Source organism: Mesoplodon bidens (genome assembly GCF_964165515.1).
Source record: "Mesoplodon bidens genome assembly, chromosome: 15".
NCBI classification, from domain to species: domain Eukaryota; kingdom Metazoa; phylum Chordata; class Mammalia; order Artiodactyla; family Ziphiidae; genus Mesoplodon; species Mesoplodon bidens.
The window spans coordinates 83,382,877-83,399,545 of record NC_138171.1 but is presented as its reverse complement, the minus strand read 5'-3'; the positions used below and the strand labels follow the sequence as shown (position 1 = coordinate 83,399,545).

The 16,669-nt window shown below is 50.3% G+C and overlaps 1 protein-coding gene across 1 annotated transcript; it reads right to left on the bottom strand.

Annotated features, from left to right (window-relative positions):
• Positions 1 to 330: 330 nt before the first annotated feature.
• Positions 331 to 16,584, bottom strand: LOC308628601 (ubiquitin carboxyl-terminal hydrolase 42-like). The gene is given in 10 exon segments (XM_081255708.1): positions 331 to 1,089; positions 3,086 to 3,374; positions 4,411 to 4,601; positions 4,605 to 4,987; positions 4,990 to 5,536; positions 5,540 to 5,828; positions 7,528 to 7,622; positions 7,742 to 8,467; positions 11,298 to 11,438; positions 15,758 to 16,584. Coding segments are annotated over 9 exon segments (2,661 nt in total). The 5' UTR covers positions 11,400 to 11,438; positions 15,758 to 16,584; the 3' UTR covers positions 331 to 1,050.
• Positions 16,585 to 16,669: the final 85 nt, after the last annotated feature.

Genomic DNA, 16,669 nt, shown 5'->3' with positions numbered 1-16,669 from the left:
GAGCCCGTGGCTTGAGCTTTAGAGGTTTTAGGAAAGTGAATGCAAAGAGAAAGAAGTCCATGAGAAGTGTCTGTAAGCAAATGGGGAAAAAACAGCAGTAAAAAATTGCTGCCATTTATATACTATATAAATTTTACATGCTGTATATTTACAGTGGGGCAAGTGCTTTTTTAATCTTTAAAAAAACAAAGATCAAACTTTAGACGTCTCTGAACAACACAAACTGTATAAACCATACAGGTTATTCAGATACAAACTGTATTAAATACAGTTTTCCCCACTCCAACTCCTGATGCAGGACCAGTGAATTAAAGTGTATCACAGTTTGATAGCATATCCATATTAAAAATAAAATCACAGTATGATTTTTGTCTGTAACTAGAAACTTTAAGGGACCAAGCTGACAACTCAGACTCCAATATCATAGTCAAGACGAGACACTGTATAAAAAAAGTGTTATGTAATAAAAACATACTGTAGGCCTTACGAATAATGTTCAGATTATACATTCATAATGTAAATACTCATCATAACTGGTAAATTGATTGGAATAGTTCCACAAAGTTCAAAAACAGAACTTGTCTATAAAATCTTCAAATCTTGAATACAACTAAAATACGAAGCAAATTAGTTTCTAGATCAGACATTACAGAAAACAGACTGCTCTCAAAAGCCTAGTTGAGAGCTTGTGAATCTTTAAGTTTTTAAATTAAATATACACGCTGTCAGCGGGTAGCGGGCACGGGAAGGGCTCCCCTCTCTCGGCACCTCAGGTGGGGCTGCGAGAGGACATGGCTTCTCCATCTTTCAAATGTTTACCAAATGACTTGATTGTGAAGCTTCTGACCTGGCCTCACTTTCTTACAAGGAGGGAGGGTGGGAGCAGAGTGACTCTCTGACTTAAGGGGCCCAAATCCCCCCGCTAAGGACTGACTCCCCACCTGCTACCCCCGAAGCCGAGGCCGAGGCCCAAAGCTCCCTCCTCAGGGCCCCTCAGCGGCTCTACAAACAAACAGGAAGAACATACCGAGACGAAAGAGCTTACCGTAACTAGTGAATTTTTTGTTCTGAGGCCACGTTTTCTATCACCTAGAAAGCAAAGGTTAGGAAACATTTTAATGATGGTTTTGCAAAAATTGTAGTGCCTATGCACTGTGTGCGTTACGTGATTACACTCAGCAGCAGTCCTCAGTAGCTTAGTGTCTGCTGCCTGAAATCAGTCCTACACAAGCTGTGTCTCCAAGTGTTTCACTGAAAACAAGAGTTGAGGTGATAACTGAGGGCCACGTCCCCTTGGCAACAGTCCACTCTGACCCCAGTAAACCCATCAGCATTTCAACATTAGGTGAGAACAGATCTTAGGCCAAAGAAATCAAGAGCTTGATGGCGCCAGAGAACAGGAGTCTGGAAGAGAGGTCAGTGGTCAAGGCACCAGGAAAGACACACGCAGGCCAAGAGGTCTGGCCTCCACCAGCCAACAGCGATGCCTGGCCTGGGTCCGAGCAGGTGGCCCTTCCCAGGAGGTCAGGACGGGACGGGTGCCCAAGCCAGGAGCACACCAGTCATTGGGCGCCATCAGATCGAGGACAGGAAAGGGGCCACCCCCCCCCAACCTGCAGCCTCTGGAGACGCACGTCTGGGCCACCACATGCCCACTACTGGGCTTTGCACGCCACCTACTGTCCCCCGAGCCAGCTCTGCGGGTGCACTGGCGGCCTCCAGCTGTGGTCCTCACCAGAGACCTGCAGCCGGAAGGGGAAGATTCTGGCAAAAACGTAGAATCCCTGCGGACCTGCGCAGAATGCACACGAACAGCCCGTCTCCACTTTGCCCCAAGCACCAAGCAGACATCAGAAGGGCCTCATCCCCGCCAAGCGCCTTCCCCGAATCGCTGAACTGTTCATGGGAAACCAATGCGGAAATGCAAATAATTCCCCTCTTAACACACACACAGAGCAAACCCGCTGGTAGCTTCCCTCTCCTGCCGTCCCTACGACTCCTCACCCACTCCGCACGCCCCAGCATTCCCCCGCCACTCAGGAACACCCCCCTTCTGCCCTCGGCCCCTCCCAGACGCCAGTGCGCTGTGTGGCCACCTGTCCCTCCTCCACCATCATGGGACTGGGCCACTGGAAGGGACAGGGCTGCCCCCGAACAAACGATACCTCACCCGGGTCCAGGATGCAGTCGAGAACCCCGTGGCCCCTGGGCACCTAGGACAGCGGGCAGGGTCGCGAGGGTGCGCCTCAGGGGTCCAGGGCAAGGCCAGCAAACCTGTCCCCGTGGACGGGCAGACGGGCGGGCTGGGCTGGGTTCCTTATAGCTCTCCTGACACCTCAATTTCACACGATTTTCATGTGAAATGAAATATTCTTCTTGTGACTCTTCCAACCATTGAAAAACGTCAAATCCTTCCTTACCGTCAGGCAGCGCAAAGGCGGCGGCCAGTCCAGCCCTGTCCTAGGCCCGCGGCCCCCTCAGAAACGCTCAGCACTCCTTCCAGGGTCGAAGGTCATCGGAACAGATGAGGAAGCAAGGGGGGCTCTGCTTTCGGAACAATCAGAGTAGAAAAGGCTGGGAAGTTACAAGGGAAGGCAGAACTGTGCAAAGCAGACAAGAATCCCAGAGCCCAGAGGCCTGCAGTGACCCAGGGAACCCCGTCAGGAGCCTGAGCTCCACCAACCCCGGCCTGAAGCGTGACGTCCAGCGAGCCAGTCACCAAACTGAGTTCTAGGTTCTACTCACAATGCCAAAGGCTTAAGGATTCTGGAGAGAAAGAATGTACCACAACATTTCTATCAAAAATGGCTTAAAAACGAAGTTCTGGTCCACAGTCACACACTCAGAGCCATCAATTCCAGAGGTCCCCGGTTCCGCGTGACTCAGGTCTCCAGTAAGGGCCGCGGCAGCAAACCGTCGAGACCGGCCACAACAGCCTCGGGCCAGCCGTCGGGCAGAGGACACAGGGCGGGGAGCTCAGAGGGGACTAACACCTTCTACGCCCTTTGAGCCTCCTTCCCTGTGTTAACCACCCTTTCCAAAGAAAAGAGTTTCTATATTCGCAGTTCCAAGTATGTCCTCTTACCCTGGCCACACTCAGATGACACTTGTCAGCCCTGGTTTCCATCCAGAAATGTTTTGTTTTCTCACGGCAAGGTCCCACACCGTCCAGAGGCTGGCTGGCTGTGAGGGGGAAAGCGCTGACCGCTCTCTGGAAATGGTCCACAGTCTCACAGCTGGCGGCCTTGGGCAAGTGTGGCTCTGAATCTCTAACCGAGTCCTCTGATTTCCTTGAGTGCCTCTTCTTTTTCTTCTTGTGTCTGTGGACGTCACCATCAGAGTGCGTTACCGAAAGGTCTGAGTCCTGCTGATGCCTGAGGAAGAAAAAGCCAGAACTCAAACCACCGGAAAAGCAAACCACCCCAAAGAGAACTGGTCTTTGACTCTGATTTATACTCACTACTGTTGACACTCATTACGTGAACACAGGTAAACCCTTATATAATGAAAAATGCGCTGTCTTCATTGTAATACTTTTTTAAGTCTGGGGTCATAAGTTCACCAATTTCAACCTTTCCCCCCCGATGCCCTTCAGCTTTGTTTGGGAGGGGAGCTACGGCCAAGACACCAGAGGAAGGATTCCGTCAATTCTCCCTGAAACTAGTGGCTGAAGGAAAAAATATTCTTGCCAGGTGTCCCAGGCACATAGGAGGGAAGGAGGTTTGATTTCCTTTTCCTTCAAGTAACCACTATTTACCTATGCCTTCTGGTAACCTTTTCCCAGGGTTTCGATTTTAAGAGACACCCATGTGTAGTTCACAATGCGCAGTAACTGTGTTTGTGCTCATCCCTCTCATCGTGGAGAAGTCATTTTCAAGAAAACTACTGACCAATTTAGCTTTTTAAAAATACAAATGTCCCAATGAGATTTCAAACTGAGAAATGGAGACAGAAAACTAGACAGAGGCAAATGCAACAAATGATGTGTCTCAGCCCTCTGGGTCACAGGCACATTCAACAGGAAGGCGGCCTCCCATTTCCTGCCATGTTGCAGCAGTCTCTGAGGTTGAAGGAAATATCAGCAGATGTGAAAATATAACTACATCTGTGAATAAATATATTAACAACCACTGTGAAGTCAGAGGATGCCAAGTTTTACCTACCTACCAAACGCTGCACACTTACTCCTAGAAGTTAAAAAGCACTAACTGAAAACGGCAACATCATCTTAAAAGATGGTTTTCGGGCATTTAAAAATACCATGAAGTAAGATCCAGCTTAACACAGAGCTAAGTTTTAGGAATCTATAAAAACAGGGATGTCCGAAACCCACAGAGATAAAAAGTCAAAATCAGAGTCACATACACAGGACACAGCCCTTCACCTGTCACCAAGCACACACACCCTCACCTGGAATCCCGGTCTCGGTGTTTGCCGTTGGATTTCTTCTTCTTCTTTGATTTTCTCTGCCTCTTCACTTTAGGCTCCTCTAAAGGAGCCTTTTGTAAGCTTCTCCAGGCTTTCTTTTCTACATGGCTGTCATTATGCCCTGCACCACCGTACCTCCGTTTTCGTGACTTGACGTTTTTGTGTTCACGAAACTAACCGGCGAGGTCACAGCTTCTGTCTTCAGCCCCCAGTGCAGCCTTGTCGTGGGCGTACTTGACAGCGCGGTGCGGAGGGGGCGCGAGGGCCAGGCCCGCCCGGGGGCTGCTGACGCGCTGCCGGTCCCTCTCTTTGGCCGCCGGCTTGTAGCCCTTCCGGCCTCTGTAGTGGTCCTTGTGGGGACGGCCGCCGTAGGGCCCGGCAAGGTTGTACACTCGCTCCGCGTGGAAGGGCCTCCACTCCCACGGCTTGCGGGCCGGGTATAGGGCGTACCTGTTGTGGTGGTACCCGCACCGACCCCAGCGCATCCCGTCCGGGTAGTACTTCTCCCGGGTACAGGCGTGCTCGGCCTGAGCGTGGTGGTAGCGGCCCCGGCCAGGGATCCATGGCAGGGGGCGTGCAGGGCCGCGGCGCAGGGCTCGGGCTGGGGCCGCTCGGACCGCGACCGCTCCCACTCGTGGTGGGGCCGCTTCCGGCGAGGCTTCTCCTCCGTCCTGCTCCTGCTGTCCTGCGCGTGCTCGCCGCTGGACGATCGGTCTCTTCGGCTGCGGTAATGTCCTCGGTCAACCCTTCTGAGGCTGCTGATTTTTTCCTGCACTGCACAAGCCTCCTGGACCTTTTGCCCGCCCTTATTGTCTTCACCTCTCTCACCGTTACCTTGCACGGGGACCCCCATCTGGATGGTTTTCTGCGATCCTAATTGTGGAGAGGGCACCCTATCTGTGGACACCCCTGTGCTTTTAGGGGGACCCTCCACATCCATGCCTATGTCCCGACTGCTGTGACCCAAGGGCTCAGGCTCACAGTCACCCTCGGTACGTGACAAGGGACTCGGGCTCAGCCTCCCTGCTGCTTCTGCTGCCACCGGGTCCTGGGGACGCTCTGGTAACGTCCCTTTCACGTCCTGGGACGGTTTGCTCTGATCGTTTGTTCAATTCCCAGGGTCACACGGTTTAGGAAGCTGATCGTCCCCGAGGGTATCCTTGTTGGTGTTACAAAAGGTGTTGATATTTGGCAAAGCCTCCTTGGGTTTTGCCAAAATGTTTTCAGAGACTTCTTCTTTGGTAGGTTTGATGCTGGGGTCCGAGGGTAACAAAGGCTTCTTGAATTTGCTGCTAGGGCTCGTGATCAGCTCCAGGTTCTCCAGGGAACCGGGAGCGCAGCTGCCGGCCTCCAGCTCAGCCTCGGGGTCCTGCGGAGGCCTCTCCTGTGTCCCAGGGGTACTGCGGCCCTACCGAAAGAAAGAAATCAGCCACTTACCTGTTTGCTTTACTTTCTGGCTTACAGGGACAAACACTTCAAATCGTTCGTTTACTACATATTTTACGGCTTTACTACATCTGGTTTAAACCTAAAACTGGGCTTATCATTTTTGGAAACTACACATTTCCTCATTAAATAAAAATGTAAAAATTTGTATCAAGCCTACCCCATTTTTCAGCAATAATAATTCCGCAATTCTAGGCACCTTCTGTTTTCAGATATACTTCTAATTCTTCTTAATAACTAAGTCCGGACCATCAAAAAAGTCAAATAACGATGGGGCTCTTATTTCCCTCTGGATCCCTTTTCTCCGAATTTTCCTGGAGCCTCGGAGCTGGAGCAGCTACCTCCAGACAGAGCCAAGAGCTCCCTGAATTACCTACAAATTGTGAGGTATCACTGAAGCATTAGAAACACTTTCTGTAGTAAAAGAACTCTGCCTTGTTTTTGATGGAGTCTCGAAGTTAATGAAAGCTGCCAGAAAGCAAGAAAAACCCTAAAGCGGGCCCACTTTGCAGCGGGAAAATATCTGGGAGAGAGAAGACACGTGTGATCTACAGCGTGGCAGTGACGTGTTCAAGGCCCCACGTGAGGTTAGGAAACGTGCGTAGCTGGGCACTGACTGCTTATACTATCACCTGTCGTAATTCTCATGCACGTGACATTTGAAGACCAACTAAGCCGGACAAGGATAGAGAAAGGAGGACAGCCATCCTGCCAGGGACTGAGTGTTCAAGTGCCCCCTTTTTAGGGTCGACTGGGAGTGCGTGCTCTTTGCTCGTTTCTCTAAGTGAGCATTCCTAACAGTGGTTCTTGGTGAAGGCACGCCCCCCGCAGGGCCCTTCTGAAACGTGGGGTGCATTTTTGGGTTAGCCCCACGACGGGGGAGCCTCAGAAGCACGAGTGGGCGGGGGCGAGGCAGGCGGTCCCACAGAACAGCACATGTCCCCACGTTCACGCGGGTGAAAACCCCGGCTCTATTACTGGCCGTTTCACAGACACCACTAGGGTGTTGATCTCAGGTTGGTCAGAGCTTGGCCATAAGTCGTCTACCAGGAGGATGTCACGGCGCTGACACGCGCGATGTGACCTGTGCGTGGCGCCGAGCTGCTGGCCCACCCCGTGTCCTTCGGTGGCACCGTCTCCCGGACTGTTCACATGGCGACACGCCACTGCCTTCTGACCCTTGCTTCTACTACATTACATGACGCTGAGGTCAATGCACTGACTTTTTTTTTTTTTTTTTTAAGTGTGGAGACAGACTATCTTGACTAGGAATTTAATTTCAGAATTGTAAAGGGAGCAAAACAAAGTCTTCGCTACTGGACAGTCGAGAAGCCCTGCGCCACCCCTTCACACCTCCTCAGGTGCCGGTCACGCGGGGGGCTGAGTGGGACGGTGCCGGCGGGAGGCCCAGCTGGGGGCGGAGGAGGAGCCCCAGAGAGGTGGGGCGCTGCGGGAGGGGGGGGCGTCGGCTGGACTAACAGATCCTGTACGTGTTTACTTTCTTAAAAGGAACATGAACGAGTTCGACAGATCGTTATTCAAATCATTCCAGGGTCCAACACGTTCACCCCGAGACTTCCACGAGCGGCCGCACCCACAGGCCCTGCTGTGACTCCCCGGCCCGCGTCCCACGGCCTTGGGACGGCATCTTACCTCATCTCATCTCTGGCGCCTGTCCCTTTGCTGCCGAGTTTGAAGGTGTCTAAGATTTTGTCTTCTGGGAGAGGTGGCAAAGGAGCAGGCATCAACTACCATAAAAAAACAGAGAGATTTCAGCTCCGGGGGCCACCTGTAACCCAGCCACGTGACCCGCCGGACACGAGCGCGGAAGCGAAGGCCGCCCCGTCCCCGCCCGAGGCGCGCTCACCTTCCCAGGGAGACCGTTTGCCTTAGAAAAGGGGTTTTCTGAGTGCAGAGCAGGCTGGCCTTGGCCGGGGGCAGCACCCGAGGGCAGGCCGTTTTCTTCCGGGTCGCCGTCCGTACTGGTGGCACCGTTTAGAGCCACGGGCTCTCGGAGCTCGTGCGGAGAGGCCCCGCCATCTTCGGCCACCGGAGCAGGGGCGCGTGCGCCCTCGGCGGGGCCGAGACCGTTCTCCTTGCCGAGGCCCTTCGCCTCCTCGTCGGACTCTACGGACGACTCGGCGCCGTAGGGGACCAGCACGCCGCAGCTCAGCCTGGACCTGCCGTTCATCACAGGCTGAGGGCCGGACGCCCTCAGGGTCATCTGCTTTGCTACCTTACCAGACGCGGGCATCACGGCGGCACTCGAGGTGGACTGTGTTGCAGAAGAAGTGGTGACGCTAGACGAGGGGGCAGGCTTGTTAGGGCTCTCCAGGGAACTGCTGGGAAGCGCAGGCTGAGACTGAACTGGGCGCACAGGTAACGTGTTGTGAACACTGATCGTGATTTTCTGTTTCTTGGGATGTTCTGGAATAACTGAGGGCCTGTTAACCGACCAGTTCTGAACTGGCGTTAGAACTGTTGAGGCGTTAACGGGGCCAGTCCTACTGACGTTGGAATTCCCGTTAGGACTTGACATGGAGCTGCTCGGCGTTTCCTTCAAGGGTCCCGTCCCGTTTAGATGAGGTGGGTTCTGGAAACAAGCAGACCACAGCCAGGTGAGAGCTCCAGAAACAGCCGCAGGCTCAGAAACCTGAGTCCATAGGCCTCTCCCACTTTGGTTATCGTTTTCTTTTGTGAATAACAAGTTTCACGCACCTAGAAGGCCCTCCCCCTCTCCTGTGGGTCTGCTCACCACAGACATTTCACAGGGCACAGTTTTCTGAGGATGAATTTCTGGTGAACAGGGACCACTCTTTTTGTCACAGAACAACACCCAGACCAAATTCTTCCTGCTCCAATTTGACAGAAAGAAGCAGGTCCCTTTGGGCATGGAGTCATAGAGGTTCTCCTTGGATGGTTTCCTGGGAGCCCACCGCAGTCCGGGCAGAAGGGAGTGCCAGCCACGGGGAACTCCCACGGGCCAAGGGAGGGAGGGAGACAGGCACGTGGACAGACACACTCACTAAGCCATCCCTGCCCCCATCACCTCCGACTCCTACTCGAGCAGTTATTTTGCTCCAGATCCCAACGTTCGCTGCTATAACCCAGAAGTTGCAAACTGGTAGTCATGGGTGAATTCTGACTCACAGATAAATTGTTTGGTCTTCAAAATGTTTTCTTAAATATCTGAATTAGTTGCTATCTTAACACTGGAAGGCTTCATAATTAAGAAAACAAAAACAAAAACACCTCGTGAAAAAGCAACAGCACTGGCCCCTCCACACAGGGCATGTGCTCTCCCGTTGGCCGTGTCCTGAGGTCTCACTCAGGCAGAGCCCAGTGCAGGACCTGCTGCCTGTCCAGCTCCCTAAGGCACTGAATCTGTGACTCCCTATCAAACTGAAGGCTGTTACGACACTATGGCACAGGTGAAAGGATTATTCCAAGGTGTATACAGGCTATTCCAACGAGTCCAACATGTCCACAATCTCAACACCTACGTCAAGCAAAAGCCAGGCCTCCACTGAGGACTCGGAGCTTCACACGACCCAGGTGTACCTTCCATTCCCCTTGAGAAGCCATGAGGCAGTGTGATCAGCCCCGGCCGGACGGCAGAGAGAAAATGCCACACTCCTGAAAGGGCTAAACGGATGGGACTAAAGTGTTCCTTCTGTAAAAGCATCACTTTCCTGGAGGCCAGCATTAATCAAGAATCCTCAGATATTTAATCCATTAAGTGAATGGAAGTCCAAGGTGGGAGCTAAAATCTCTAGCTTAATATAAATACACTTACACCAACAACTCCTACAGAAGACCGCAGACCTCCCAAAAGGCAAGAAACTCCCCCACGTACCTGGGTAGGACAAGAGAAAAAAGAATAAACAGAGACAAAAGGATAGGGACGGGACCTGCACCAGTGGGAGGGAGCCGTGAAGGAGGAAAGGTTTCCACACACTTAGGAGCCCCTTCGCGGGCGGAGACTGCGGGTGCCGGAGGGGGAAAGCTTCCGAGTCGTGGAGGAGAGCGCAGCCACAGGGGTGCGGTGGGCAAAGCGGAGAGATTCCCGCACAGAGGACCGGTGCCGACCGGCACTCACCAGCCCGAGAGGCTTGTCTGCTCACCCGCCGGGGCGGGCGGGGCTGGGAGCTGAGGCTCGGGCTTCTGTCAGAGCGCGCTGGCGGCGTGAACACAGCCTGAAGGGGGCTAATGGCCACAGCTAGCCGGGAGGGAGTCCAGGGAAAAAGTCTGGAGCTGGCGACGAGGCAAGAGACTTTTTTTTCCCTCTTTGTTTCCTGGTGCGCGAGGAGAGGGGATTCAGAGCGCTGCTTAAGGGAGCTCCAGAGACCGGTGCGAGCCGCGGCTGAAAGGGCGGAGCCCAGAGACGGGCGTGGGACGCTGGGGCTGCTGCTGCCGCCGCCAAGAGGCCTGTGTGCGAGCGCAGGTCACTGTCCACGACCCCCTTCCAGGGAGCCTGTGCAGCCCGTCACTGGCGGGGTCCCGTGATCCAGGGACGGCTTCCCCGGGAGAGCGCACGGCGCGCCTCGGGCTGGTGCAACGTCACGCCGGCGCAACGTCTCGCCGGCGTCTGACGCCGCCCGCTCGTCCCGCCTCCGTGCCCCTCCCTCCCCCCCCCCCCCCGGCCTGAGTGAGCCAGAGTCCCTGAAGCGGCTGCTCCCTTAACCCCGGCCTGTCTGAGGGAAGAACAGACGCCCTCCGGCGACCTACACGCAGAGGCGGGGCAGATCCAAAGCTGAGCCCCGGGAGCTGTGCGAACAAAGAAGAGAAAGGGGAATCTCTCCCAGCAGCCTCAGAAGCAGCGGATTAAAGCTCCGCAATCAACTTGATGTACCCTGCGTCTGTGGAATACATGAATAGACAACGAATCATCCCATATTGAGCAGCCGTGTGGATGAAAGGTTCTTGGTGCTGCAGCCAGGAGTCAGTGCTGTGCCTGTGAGGTGGGAGAGCCAACTTCAGGACACTGGTCCACAACAGACCTCCCAGCTCCACGTAATATCAAACGGCGAAAATCTTCCAGAGATCTCCATCTCAACACCAGCACCCAGCTTCTCTCAACGACCAGCAAGCTACAGTGCTGGACACCCTATGCCAAACAACTAGCAAGACAGAAACACAACGCCACCCATTAGCAGAGAGGCTGCCTAAAATCATAAAATAGATACGATGATAGATATGATGGAGTCATTCGTTTGGTACCAGAAGCCATTGCTAGCCTGCAAAACAGCCAATAAAAGAGATATTAGATACAATTAGGTAAATAGGGAACACCAGTCAAGAGACCTAAGAAAAATGGGCTTTCACATTTTAACTGTAAAAGCCCCACCTTTCCTCCCCAAAATGCCAGGGCTATCTTACAGTGTATTGTAAAAATAGCTATTAGCAAAATCCACAGAGCTTACTTTTATGTAGCAGAAGTAATGGCCAGCATGGCAATTAAAACCAGTGTGTACCAGTACTGCATACAAATCATAAAGGATCGGTTCTCCGTTTGGCTGAGACATATACGGTCGAATATCAAGATACTCAGGATATTTCACATCCTACACAGGAATGGAAAGAGGAAAAAGGAACGTCATTTCTGAAGGTGCAGGTCATCCCATGTGCACGGGCACAGGAGACCCCAGAGCACTGCGCCCTATGTTCTGGCAGAAAACCAGCACACTGGCCTCGTTTCAAAAGACAGAATCAACCTGGAGCACACCTGAACCTAAGTGTGTTTAAATGCAATCCCACTGTATTCTTTATTTCCTTTAAACAAATAAGGATCCACAGTAAGTGAATTCTCCAAATCCATCAAAGGAGAGAGTAACAATCACAACTCTGGATTTGAGAGTCCAGACAGTCTTTTTTTTATTTTTATTTTTTGTGCTACGCGGGCCTCTCACTGTTGTGGCCTCTCCCATTGCGGAGCACAGGCTCCGGACGCGCAGGCTCAGTGGCCGTGGCTCACGGGCCCAACTGCTCCGTGGCATGTGGGACCTTCCCAGACCGGGGCACGAACCCGTGTCCCCTGCATTGGCAGGCAGATTCTTAACCACTGCGCCACCAGGGAAGCCCTCCTTTTTTTTTCAAAAAAAATATTTATTTATTTATTTGGCTGCGTTGAGTCTTCGGTACTGCGCGTGGGCTTTCTCTAGTTGCGGTGAGTGGGGACTGCTCTTTTTTGCAGTGCATGGGCTGCTCATTGCGGTGGCTTCTCTTGTTGCGGAGCACAAGCTCTAGGAACGCGGGCTTCAGTAGTTGCAGCATGTGGGCTCAGTAGTTGTGGCTTGCGGGCTCTAGAGCGCAGGCCCACTAGTTGTGGTGCACAGGCTTAGTTGTTCTGTGGCATGTGGGATCTTCCTGGACTAGGGCTCAAACCCATGTCCCCTGCATTGGCAGGTGGATTTTTAACCACTGCACCACCAGGAAAGTCCTAGACTATTTCCCATTAACGTAACTGTGTCCCAGAATAAAGCTCAAAAATATTTATAGGAGTAAAAAGAAAATCCAGCACGCAACAACGTAAAATTCTAATTGAACAGTACAACTGAGTTATATACTCAAAGATGAGGCATGGAAAGATCAGAAATGACCAATAACAAGGAGCAAATAAACAGAAACAGACCTGAAAATAACCCAGATATAAGACTCAAAAATAAGGACATTAAAAAAGACATTTAAAAAATATATACATAATTTCTATGCTCGAGGTAGAAAAAAGAACATGTTAAGGGGAGATATGGAAATAGAGCCAAATCTACTTTACAGAGGAAAAGTAGAATCTCTGACATGAAAAACACACCAGGTGAAATTAATAACAGATTAGAAACACAAGAAGAAAAGATTAGTGAATTTAAAGACTTAGCAACAGAAGTTACCTGTAATGAAACACACACACACAAACCTAAAAAAAAAAACCTCTCAAAATAACAACAAAAATTAAGCGTATCAGTGACCTGTGGGACTACTTCAAGTTGTCCCTAATGTACATGTAATTGGAGTCTGAAGGTGAAGAGACAGAACAAATATTTTAAGAAATAATGATTGTATAAAAGGGAGAGCACAAGGAAGTTCTTTTAGAGTGACGACACAGTTGTGCATTCTGACTGAGGTGGTGGTTTACATGAACCTATACCTGTATTAAAATTCGTAAAACTGACCCCCCCAAAATTAATAGGACTGTACACTAAAGAAATTAACTTTATGTTAATTATAACAATAGAAGGTTTTTTAAATGACTGAAAGGTATACAAATCTGAAACAGTACATTTACAGATCTAACAACCTCAACAAACCCCAAACAAAAGACTACTTAAAACAGTGATAAAAAGAAAAAATTTTAAAGCAGTTAGAAATAAAACATTATGTATATAGGAGCAAAGGTAAAACTGACAACAGACTTCTTGTCAGAAACAATGCAAGACAGAAGACAGTGGAGTAACATCTGTCAAGTATTAAAACAAAAATGTCAACAGAGAATTCCATACCCCATGAAAACATCTTTCAAAACCAAAGATGAGACCTTCCACTTCTTGGAAGATGGATTAGCGGTACTTTTCCCTACTCCTCCCACTAAGTACAACAAAAAATCCTGGACATTGTACATGAAGCAAACATAAGAAAGCTGTGAAAGACAAGCTAGCAATTTCAGAACCCAAGGAATGACATGGCAGTGAGTTCCCTGGGATTTCTTTGTGCTTCATATATTCCAGGACTTGGAGCTGAAGAAGCCACCGACCTGGAAACACCAACAAATGGAGGGAACAAAGCCACGATGAAAGCCTGCTATGTCTAGCCAAACGACCAGGAGAGGGGCAGCCTAGCAAGGCAGAAAATTTACAAAAACTGCTTTACCCTAGTCAAACACACAGAAAAACTGTGGTGCCACACCTACCCATGGCCAAGTGAGGAGCCTAGTCTTCCACTTACATCCCAACCTACCCACTGGGGTGGTGTTAGAAAAGGTAAATTAGGAATGGGAAGTTTCATCCATGCTGAGAGATAACAAACCACAACCCCGTCCCAGAATGTCAATGAAGATCAAATGAAGAGCCTGGATTTCCACCCACAAACCCAGTAATAAAGAAGCATCCCTCCATATTATGCGAAGTTAAATAAATCAGACAGAGAAAGACAAATGTTGTACGATAACACTTACACGTGAAATCTAAAAAATACAACAAACTAGTGAATATGACAAAAAAGTAACAGATTCACAGATGCAGAGAACAAATTGGTGCTTATCCGTGGGGATAGAGAAGGGGGAGGGGCATGATAGGAGTAGGGGATTAAGAAGTACAAACTATTATGTATAAAATAAGCTACAAGGATATAGTATACAACACAGGGAATATAGCCAGTATTTTATAATAATCATAAATGGAGCATAACCTTTAAAAATTGTGAATCACTATACTGTACACCTGTAACATATCATATTGTAAATCAATTATACCTCAAGAGAGAGAGAGCGAGAAAAAGGAAGAAAGAGAGAAAAGAAGGAAAGAAGCAACCCTTGAACTCCCCAGTGGGTAGCGTCAGAATCAGGACTTTCACTATCACCCAGTGGTAAAAAGCCACTGCTGTGTCAGTGGACATCATGTGGGGAGAAGAAACTCCTACCCCCACCCAGGAAGAACATGGAGCCCCAAACCCCACCCTGGGTGTCAACAGACTGCGTGGGGAACGTGGACTTCCATCTCCACCTAATATTTCTTCCTTTGCCAGAATGATGTCAGAGAAAGCCAGCTAAAACACATATCGGATAAGATCCAATACCTTATAACGTAACACAAAAATGTCCAGGTTTCAACGGAACATCACTCATCATACTAAGAACCAAGAATTTCTCACTCAGTGAAAAAAGACAATGAATGAATAGATGCCGACACTAAGATAGGAGATATGTTAGAATTATCTAACAGAAGTTTTAAAGCAGCCATGATAAAAATGCCTCAACAGGTAGTTATGAACATACTAGAAACAAATAAAACAATATAGAAAAACTCAACAAATAGAAGATGTAAAGAGCCAAATGGAAATTTTAGAAATGAAAAACACAGTAACTGAAATAAGCAGCTCAGTGGATGAGCAAAGTAGAAGAATGGAACTGACAGAGGAAAGAATCAGTAAACATGAACACAGAGCAACAGACATTACCTACTCTGAACAATACGGAAAGAACAGACTGGGAAAGAGAAAGGAACAGAGCCTCAGGGACCTTCAGGACTTTAACAAAATCTCTAAACACATGCTATCAGAATCCCAGAAGGAGAGGAGAGAGAAGGCTGGGTTGAAAGTATTCTAAGAAATGAAGGCTGAAATTTTCCCCAATTTGGCAAAAGATATGATTCTATAGATTCAAGAAGCACAGCAAACATCAAACAGGAAAAAGAAGAACACATCATAATTAAACTTATGAAAACTAAAGACATCAAAAAAATCTTGGAAGTAGTGAAAAAAAAAAACACCTTACCTATAAGAGAAAAACTATTTGAATGGCAATGGATTTCACATCAAAAACTATGGAAGACAAAGGAAGTAGCAGACTCATTTTCAACTGCTGAAAGAAAAGGACTCTCAAGCCGGAATCCTATACCCAGTGAAAATGTCCTTCAGGAATCAAGGTGAAATTAAGACATTCTCAGATGAAGCAAAACAAGGAGAATTTGTTACCAGTAGACTTACCCTAAAAGAATGACTTAAGGAAGTTCTCTAAACAAAAAGAAAGTAATTTTTTTAAAAAAAGGAACCCTGGAACATCAAGGAGGGAAAAAAAAACATGGTCCCTGATAAAAAGTACAAATAAAAAGTACAAATCAGAGTCACATACACAGGACACAGCCCTTCACCTGTCACCAAGCACACACACCCTCACCTGGAATCCCGGTCTCGGTGTTTGCCGTTGGATTTCATTTTCTTCTTTGATTTTTTGTGCCTCTTCACTTGAGGCTCCTCTAAAGGAGCCTTTTGTAAGCTTCTCCAGGCTTTCTTTTCTACATGGCTGTCATTATCCCCTGCACCACCGTACCTCCGTTTTCGTGACTTGACGTTTTTGTGTTCACGAAACTAACCGGCGAGGTCACAGCTTCTGTCTTCAGCCCCCAGTGCAGCCTTGTCGTGGGCGTACTTGTCAGCGGGGTGCGGAGGGGGGGCGAGGGCCAGGCCCGCCCGGGGGCTGCTGACGCGCTGCCGGTCCCTCTCTTTGGCCGCCGGCTTGTAGCCCTTCCGGCCTCTGTAGTGGTCCTTGTGGGGACGGCCGCCGTAGGGCCCGGCAAGGTCGTACTCTCGCTCCACGTGGAAGGGCCTCCACTCCCACGGCTTGCGGGCCGGGTATAGGGCGTACCTGTTGTGGTGGTACCCACATCGCCCCCAGAGCATCCCACCTGGGTAGTACTTCTCCCGGGTCCAGGCGTGCTCGGCCTCAGCGTGGTGGTAGCGGCCCTACTCCTGGTCGGGGGCCCACATGCTCCGGGAGCGCAGGTGGCCGGACCTGGCCAGGGATCCATGGCAGGGGGCGTGCAGGGCCGCGGCGCAGGGCTCGGGCTGGGGCCGCTCGGACCGCGACCGCTCCCACTCGTAGTGGGGCCGCTTCCGGCGAGGCTTCTCCTCCGTCCTGCTCCTGCCGTCCTGCGCGTGCTCGCCGCTGGACGATCGGTCTCTTCGGCTGCGGTAATGTCCTCGGTCAACCCTTCTGAGGCTGTTGATTTTTTCCTGCAATGCACAAGCCTCCTGGACCTTCTGCCCGGCCTCACTGTCTTCATCTCTCTCACCGTTACCTTGCACGGGG